The sequence below is a fragment of the Haliotis cracherodii genome, unplaced genomic scaffold (assembly GCF_022045235.1).
Source record: "Haliotis cracherodii isolate W230 unplaced genomic scaffold, xgHalCrac1.p SCAF_18, whole genome shotgun sequence".
Lineage (NCBI taxonomy): Eukaryota > Metazoa > Mollusca > Gastropoda > Lepetellida > Haliotidae > Haliotis > Haliotis cracherodii.
The window spans coordinates 11,220,437-11,229,258 of record NW_027266273.1 but is presented as its reverse complement, the minus strand read 5'-3'; the positions used below and the strand labels follow the sequence as shown (position 1 = coordinate 11,229,258).

Below are 8,822 nucleotides of genomic sequence, written 5' to 3'. Positions count from 1 at the left end.
GTACAACGGACTTCAGAATTCCTGAATATATATCGTCGGTAATGTTCATTTTCTTCATATCACATAAATTTCCTTTCCTACCGTGTCAACCTGACACGCCATGGCATATCTCCTCATGTACTCAAAATGTCGTATAGCATATACAATGACAAGAGTGAGACACAAAAGGTAAAACTCCAAACACCATTTCTTTATGCTGGAATGACCGGGACTCGACGATGGTCGCTTTAAAGTTCTTCATTCCTGTGTAAATTAGGGTTTTTGACATGTTGTGAGTGTGCAGTGTCAAAATAGTACAACAGGACAATTGCTAAATAGCCCTTTTCCACGTAGTGATCAGTTGCCAACAGCTCAGTATAAATGACACCGCCAATGTACACAGCAACAGAATGAACCAGTGTTTAGTGCACTGACCTCCATAGCATACATGTGTATCTGCTTCAGATACCTGGGCGTCATACATCTTCCCGAAAATCAAAGACACGCATTCAGATAAAACGAAACCCATCATATTAACAAAGCCCCAGTTCCTGCCATAATCTTTAGGTCCAAACACAGAAAACACCAAACCTGCACCTAGAACCCATAGTATTCCAGAAGCTAATCCAATAAGTCCAGCAGCTACAAGAAGAATGGCAGCGTGTTCTGTGGAGATCAACATCATCGTGTTGGCCGACAGTAATGCCATCACAGCAACAAATATCAAAGAATATATACTTCGTTGATTGTTCATGTAATTGTAGAAGAGGCCAGAAAAGAACGCACTGCTGCAGATACATACACGACTTACAATCATTAAAGATGTATCTAAATATTGCAGGTTGGCACTCTGGGTGATGACGGGTATGTTACCGTAGAACACAGTGTCAGTTATCATACTCAATGAAATATTCCACAGCACTATGTTAAACGATGCCGTCTTCACGAGCCTTAGTAAAGGAACATGTTCAGACACTTTTTGAGTTATCAGTGGAATGTCTTCTTTTCCGGACAAGACATTATCAGGCGATGATAATGTACTATCCTCATGGTTGCATGGATTTGCGTCAGATCTGTGTTTGTTCTCAGTTGGTTCACACTCCCTATGATACTTTGAGTCAGTTTTACTCAATTGTTTGTCTTCTTGCAGAGAATTACCATCAGCTACGTCAGGGATAGTTCCGTATGTACCACCCTCCTTTTCAATTTCTTGGCCGTTACTAATTTCAGTAGTTCTACTGTTATCATCTTCCAACAGACAGATTGCTAAAAGGTCAATTGTCACAAGCATTATCACCAGGAACAAAATAAAACCTTGAAAGTTTTGTTTCTTTGCGTCTTCAATTTGACCATTCATGAAATATACATTATAGATGAAGGTGAAGAATACTGGACTCCCGAGAACTATGGCTTTGAGCACACCCATTAGTATCCACCTAATACGTGGATCAGCCTGACGTACGCCTGTCGTCCAGGTAACGATGAAGGTCACGAAGCTACCTTGACCTGCAATTTGAAGAAATACAGGGTTTTTATCATAATAATCGAACCTCCACCAGACACGTCAGTGATTGATATTATGAACAAATCTCCACGCTATCGGGGTAAAATGACTAGCAATTAGCCTGACCACCGATGCGTTGCTGGGTGTAAATGCTTAACCGAAATCCCGATAGGGCTACAACTAAGCAAGATATATAACTGATAGTGATATGAACCATGATTTTGATTACAACATGAAATTCCAACCAATAATCTTGATTCTTTATTCTTTTCTTATTCTTGTGTCTCATGTACAAACATTAGATTGACTGGATCAGATAGAAAGGATTTCATTGAGTGTATGGCTTTTAAATTTCCTTAATTTACACAATAACTTATAACACAGCAGTATTATACTAGTTTGGGCTTGTTTACTTTACAAAGGCATGAACATTTAACAGTAAGGTAAATTACAACACAAACCTTGAAATTACTCTAAGTACATAATATTCCCATAACATGTACAGAAACAATGCCTTAAATGCCCTAAATAAACAGGAAGCTTAATATTTCATATACATTGTACCTTTCATAACTTTAGGCCATGAGAATATGATGAACAAAGTTGAAGTTTAGGGCGTATTTCCATAAGCCAAGTCTAAATCAGCCACAAACCCTCATTTAGGAAGAATTAAGTTACTATGTTACTCTTTCTTGGAGTTTTGAGGCTTTGTGTTTTCCTAGCTGCGTAATGTTTCTTTTTTGTGTAGACTCAAATGAAGCGCTTTTGAGCAGTTCTTCGAACTGGATACCAGCGCTTTATAAATCTTATTATTGTTATTATTATTATTATTATCATCATCATCATCATCATCATCATCATCATCATCATTATTATTATATATGGTAGAAATTAAGAAGATGCATTTATAAACAAATTCCTATTTATGAATTTTCATGCCTTCCTCATGCATGCTGCTTAAAACACATGGTGATATGACCACACCAATCTTTGCTTATCTCCCTTCTTATTACGGTTGATATAAAATTGGCACATGGTCAAAAATGAAACATAACATTCAAAACCAGGAAATTAAATAAACATCCTTACCAAAACAATTATTTAATATTGTATACTACTGTTGTTATATGCAATATATAATTTGTGGAAATTCTAGAAACCAGATTTCATACCTCCTTAATTAAGCTATCATAATTGATAGAAAATAGAAATAAACATTTTTTACCATTACACATGAACTAATCAGACAAACTTGTTATCGCCATCTTAACATTGCACAGAATGAAGAATGAAGTGCTTTCCGTAAACTCTCCTTATTCCGACAGCATTGGGACGTAACTCTTCATTGAACATTGCAGTAGCTGATGAATAGTGTACATGAAATGAAATCTGATTTTGTGTAGCCAGAGTGTGTAGCCACAAATTGTGTGTGACGTAAGCAGTATTATTGACGAAATATCTTGTAAGTCGAATCGCATCATGTTGCTTTTGGATTCTGTACAGGAAAGGAGGTTCCCAAAAATGACTGCTAATAACCTACCAGCAATGAAAGCAAAAATAGCCAGAAGCCATGATTTGTCACGGAAGAACGCAACAGTCACAGAAGCGATGTACATTAGCCCAAGGCCTGGAACGGTGAGGGCTTTGCCAATTAGCGAGGTCCACTTTGGGCCAATCCTGTCGAGCAAGGCCCCTGAATGCATTCCAAATCCGACTCCAAGTAGAAATGAGGACATGACTAGAGACACTGAAAAGACATTGCACATTTAACGTGGTATTTTCTACTCTCGATACATATAGACACACTGAGACATTTGTTGTTTTATTTGATACATATATAGCATATTAATATAAGCCAGATGTATATTTTTTAGATTAAATAAATAGTAAGTGCATTTAGAACGTTGGGCTATGCATGTGTGAGTATACGTCGGTATGAAAGTGAGTTGGTGGATGAGTTGGTTACAGTTACAGCAGGTTCTGTAATCACTGTTCTCTAAACATAAACCGTCAGTACCGGAGAATAATCAGTCTCGAGTATCTGCCAAAACAGATTCTCTTCGGCGTAAAATGTAAACTAGTGGTGAAAATTATATAAAGAGATCGCTGAATATGAGTGATCGCCAAACCTTCCGTCTGTGTTTGTGTGAACTTTAGTTCACGTCACGTTATTTCACTTCATTAAGTTCACTACGTATTAGTTCATTTTGCATTGTATAGTTCACTTCCTAGACTCACTTCACGTAAGCTCATTAGACGTCAAAACACTTCACATTAACTCATTACAAGCTAGTTTACCTATAACCTCACGTTTGTTCATTTTACATTAGCTCTTTTCATGTTAGTTAACTTCACGTTAGCTCACTTCACGTTATCTCCTCTCATATAAGTTCAATACATGAACTACATCGGTATGCAAGTAGTGAGAGTATATACAGGGATCCTTTGACCGTGGTCAATGAAGCTCTTTGAGCATGCTTTAGGGTGTGAATTTGACGCTTTACAAATATGCACATTATTGTTGTTATAATTATTGGTGTCCAGTCATAACCTTACTGTAGCTGGAGTTGTCAGTGAAACTGAGAAATTGTTTTTGGAGAAATAGAGTAATAATTAACTTCTAGATTTATCCAAAAAAGTAAAAGGAAATGGTAAGTTGTTGGTGATGTATTAGATTCGGGTATAGATATTTTTCAAACAAATAATCTACTTTACGTTCAAACATTGACATTTTGTTAAACTGTGTGATTCAAATTGACACTTCGAAAACACGACGAACGCATCAGAGATTCCACGCCAAAATTGTTCTTAATCGCGAAAGCGATCCACATAACTATGGTGTAGACAGCATATCAGATATTTCGATCCGAGTCTATGTTGAAAGAAGTGTGAAACAACATACCTTTTCCATTATTTGAGAAGGATAAACACGGAAGGTGTCAGCAGGCTATAGTAATGACCGTGACCTTATTGATATCTCAGGAACAGATAATCTTAGTTCATACTCTAGTTGAGAGTGGTTTCCCTTTGTATTCACCTTTTTCAATGTTTCAAGTATGATTCAAAAGCGCAGAGTTCGACATTTATATTTTCTGTATCGCATTTGCGTCAATGCTTTAGTCTTTATTTTCGCATTTTATAAAATTATATCAATCTACAAACATGTATGTGACGAAGTGCAAAACCTTAAGCGTTTCTTAACAGTTTTTTTTTATATCTATAATTGTGCGGTTATAACAAATGAATTGAACTATACGGTATAGCAGGAAATTGATATTATAAATATGTGTATATCATATTTGTATAAAGAATATATTCACTATTATTATTATTATTTTAGAGAATGGCGATTTAAAAATTGAAACAAAAATGGGTTCTGATTCTCTTTTGGGTAATACAATTATTGTAAAGGAGATAGGGTCACCAGACAAATAAATTACCCTTACCAATGCTGTCAGTCAATCCAGACTGGTTCGGGACTTGACACTTTTACAAAAATGCAGCTATTTTGCTCCTCAAACGGATTTAAATCAAATCATACAAATCTGTTCAATGACTCTACTTGATTTGAAATAATTAAAAAGGACAACATTATCTGTATGTTTACGTTAACTGGTAGCACGTTACACGTGACAACATAACATAACAATAACGGATTATCACCCTTTTAGAACGAAAATTAGTACGACTTGACTTGAACTAGGATCTTATATGCTGAACGCCTGCTGTTCGATCATGTGAAGTGACATAATGTGCAGTGAACTAATATGAGAGGAGCTTATGTGAAGTGAGCTAATGAGCAGTGAACTTATAAACATGAAAATTCAATAATTGTGAAATGCCACGTTTTTTCATCAATGTCATTGTTGTCTGCACCAAGAGAGAATGCAAACATATCGTGGTCTTCAATCATCTCTATTTTAACATACATTTCAACATCAAGGTTATCAATTAGAGTTGAAAAGAATAAATCTCTCTCTGAAAGTAGACATTCAGAGTTTAAGATGACATGGTGATAAAAATCATGATCAAAAGTATTACATGTTGTACATTCTTTTGATATTTTGCTTCTGGAACCAATCCTTATTACATACTGTATTTCTTCTCTCAATTCTGGATATAACATTACAATGCTGTATAACACATGAGGAGTAAGTGTTGTGTGAATTTTAGAATATCGAGATAGGTCAGCTCTACATGATAGTTTATATTTCCATACTTCTTCCTCGTGGGTAGATATTTCATTTAACACAATCTTTCCTAACTTAGTCTTCGCGGGGAATTCCCCTGTTCGAACGTACTGAAATACATGATGAAGTAGGTTATATTTCTTGCCTGTATCCTCGTTATAATGCCCTGAAGCTATGAATACAGAGTGCAGTTATGATAATTGTTTTACGATTTTTTAACTGTACTCGGTTACATGCCCGCTTTAAGTCACCACCCATCATTTAACCGATAGCTGGAAATAAACGCTCAATTATTCTTTGTTTGGGTGTTTAACGCCACACTCAACAAATTACATAGCTATATAAAGTGGGCTTGTAAATAATCAAGTCTGCACCAGACAATCAAGTGACGACCCACGCCTACGGGGGACATGACACGCATCAAATTAACTAAAGATGTGGACGAAGCTGCATGCATGTTCCCCCGTGTGTATACAATGGATAAACGTTCCCCAAAGCAATCGTCAGGGATTTTGTGTCATTTTTAATACAACGTTCAATTGACATATTTGTATCAAACTACACCATGTGTTTAACATTTGTGCATCAGATGATTTAAAAAGTGCTAGTGAATAACATTGACGTCACATATCATGAACACAGTCATCATCGTCTTACGGCGGATCCAGCTGAGGTACTCTATTCTGTCCCTATTTCAGTTCACTGCGTGTTGGTTCGTTTCGCATTGTATATCTCATTTCCTAGACTCACTTCACATACGCTCATTTTACGTTAAACCACTTAGCGTTAACTCGCGACAAGCTAGTTCACATCACCTCACTTCACGTTTGTTCATTTAACAGTACCTCTTTTCATATTAGTTAACTTCACGTTAGCTCTTCTCATGTTAGTTCACTTCACGTTAGCTCACTTCACGTTGGCTCTTATCATGTTAGTTCACTTCACGTTAGCTCACTTCACGTTGGCTCTTCTCATGTTTGTTCACTTCACATTAGCTCCTCTCATGTTAGTTCACTGCACGTTAGCTCCTCTCATGTTAGTTCACTTCACGTTAGCTCCTCTCATGTTAGTTCACTGCACGTTAGCTCACTTCACATTAGCTCCGCTCATAATGGTTCACTTCACATTATCTCCTCTCATGTCTGTTTACTTCATATTAGCTCCTCTCATGTTAGTTCACTGCACTTTAGTTCACTTCAGATTAGCTTCTCTCATGTTTGTCCACTTCGCGTTAGCTCTTCTCATGTTAGTTCACTGCACGTTAGCTCACTTCACATAAGCTGCTCTCATGTTTGTTCACTTCACGTTAGCTCCTCTCATGTTAGTTCACTGCACGTTAGCTCCTCTCATGTTAGTTCACTTCACGTTAGCTCCTCTCATGTTAGTTCACTGCACGTTAGCTCACTTCACATTAGCTCCGCTCATAATGGTTCACTTCACATTATCTCCTCTCATGTCTGTTTACTTCATATTAGCTCCTCTCATGTTAGTTCACTGCACTTTAGTTCACTTCAGATTAGCTTCTCTCATGTTTGTCCACTTCGCGTTAGCTCTTCTCATGTTAGTTCACTGCACGTTAGCTCACTTCACATAAGCTGCTCTCATGTTTGTTCACTTCACGTTAGCTCCTCTCATGTTTGTTCACTTCACGTTAGATCTTAGGGTCCGCCATGAGATATTCGTTGTGAGGATCTGGGATTTTATTGAAAAAATTATATTGGCCGGAAAAATATAGTTGAACAAAATAACTATGCTTGTTGGAAAATATTGTCTGCCACAGTTCATTTCGCGTTTTATGCTCACTTCATAGGATCATACATTAGGTTATTTTATGTTAAATCCCTTTCCTTTTAATCCCTACATCCACTTCACCTCTCCTCACTTCACGTTTGTTTATTTTGTGCAAGCTTTTTTTCATGTTAGTTCACTTAACTTTAGCTCTTGTGTTAATTCCTTACACATTTGAACACTTCACGTCAGTTTACTTAACGTGACTTCACTCCATGTTAGCTCACCTCACGTTTCTTCGCTTCATTTGAATTGCCTTCACTTAAGTTTCACGTTACCCCACTCTCCACGTCATTTCATTTTTGTTTTTTCAACCGTCATGTTGTACCAGTTAGGAATGTTACTGGTCTGAGCTGTAACATACGATCACGGTCACATACGTGTACAATACCGATTGCTCATTGACAGATATATTGTATGGTGTCAGTATATCCATCGCGTTCATGTAAATTATTAATCAGATGAAGGCTTTCAAATACTTACACATTCCACACGTTCTAATGAAACCTAGCAGCCCGTCGTAAAAATCAATTTCTTTTCATATTTATATGTTACTCCTAAAGACCCACGTAAGTCAATAAAAACATAGAGTACATGAGGAGGACATTTTTATTGACTGCCTCTGGTTGGTTGGTTGGTTGGTTGGTTTGTTGTTTTACGCCGCACTCAGTAATATTCCAGCTATATGACGGCAGTCTGTAATTAATCGAGTCTGGACCAGACAATCCAGTGACCATGCATCAACCACGTCAGCGAGCCTGACCATCCGATCCTGATAGTCGCCTTTTACGACAAGCATAATCGCCTCTTACGGCAAGCAGTGATCTATATAAAAATCAAGATTTTTTTTTAAACGGAACAATGGGTCAAATAAGCGGCAGAAGAAAAATAGCATAAGGCTCTAGAATTAATGTAAGTGCACAATTATTTCACTGTCAATTGTCTTGAAGCGGGTCTGTCTCCGTTCCTGAATCGAGAAAAGAGTTGATATCTGGCAGAAAATAGCCCTACTGAAACTTGTCTGTTATGTATTATGACTAGGAAACTTTAAATTCAAAGTGTGTACAACGGACTTCAGAATTCCGGAATATATATCGTCGGTAATGTTCATTTTCTTCATATCACATCACTTTCCTTTCCTACCGTGTCAACTTGACACGCCATGGCATATCTCCTCATGTACTCAAAATGTCGTATAGCATATACAATGACAAGAGTGAGACACAAAAGGTAAAACTCCAAACACCATTTCTTTATGCTGGAATGACCGGGACTCGCTTTAAAGTTCTTCATTCCTGTGTAAATAAGGGTTCTGACATGTTGTGAGTGTGCAGTGTCAAAATAGTACAACAGGACAATTG

The 8,822-nt window shown here is 37.2% G+C and overlaps 1 protein-coding gene across 1 annotated transcript; it reads right to left on the bottom strand.

The window, feature by feature from the left end:
* Positions 1–310: 310 nt before the first annotated feature.
* On the bottom strand, positions 311–3,803 carry LOC139466035 (uncharacterized). The gene is made up of 3 exons (XM_071248051.1): positions 3,782–3,803; positions 3,024–3,230; positions 311–1,485 (listed from the first exon to the last, which is right to left on the bottom strand). Exons 1-3 carry the CDS (start codon positions 3,801–3,803, stop codon positions 311–313), a joined length of 1,404 nt encoding a protein of 467 aa, XP_071104152.1.
* Positions 3,804–8,822: the final 5,019 nt, after the last annotated feature.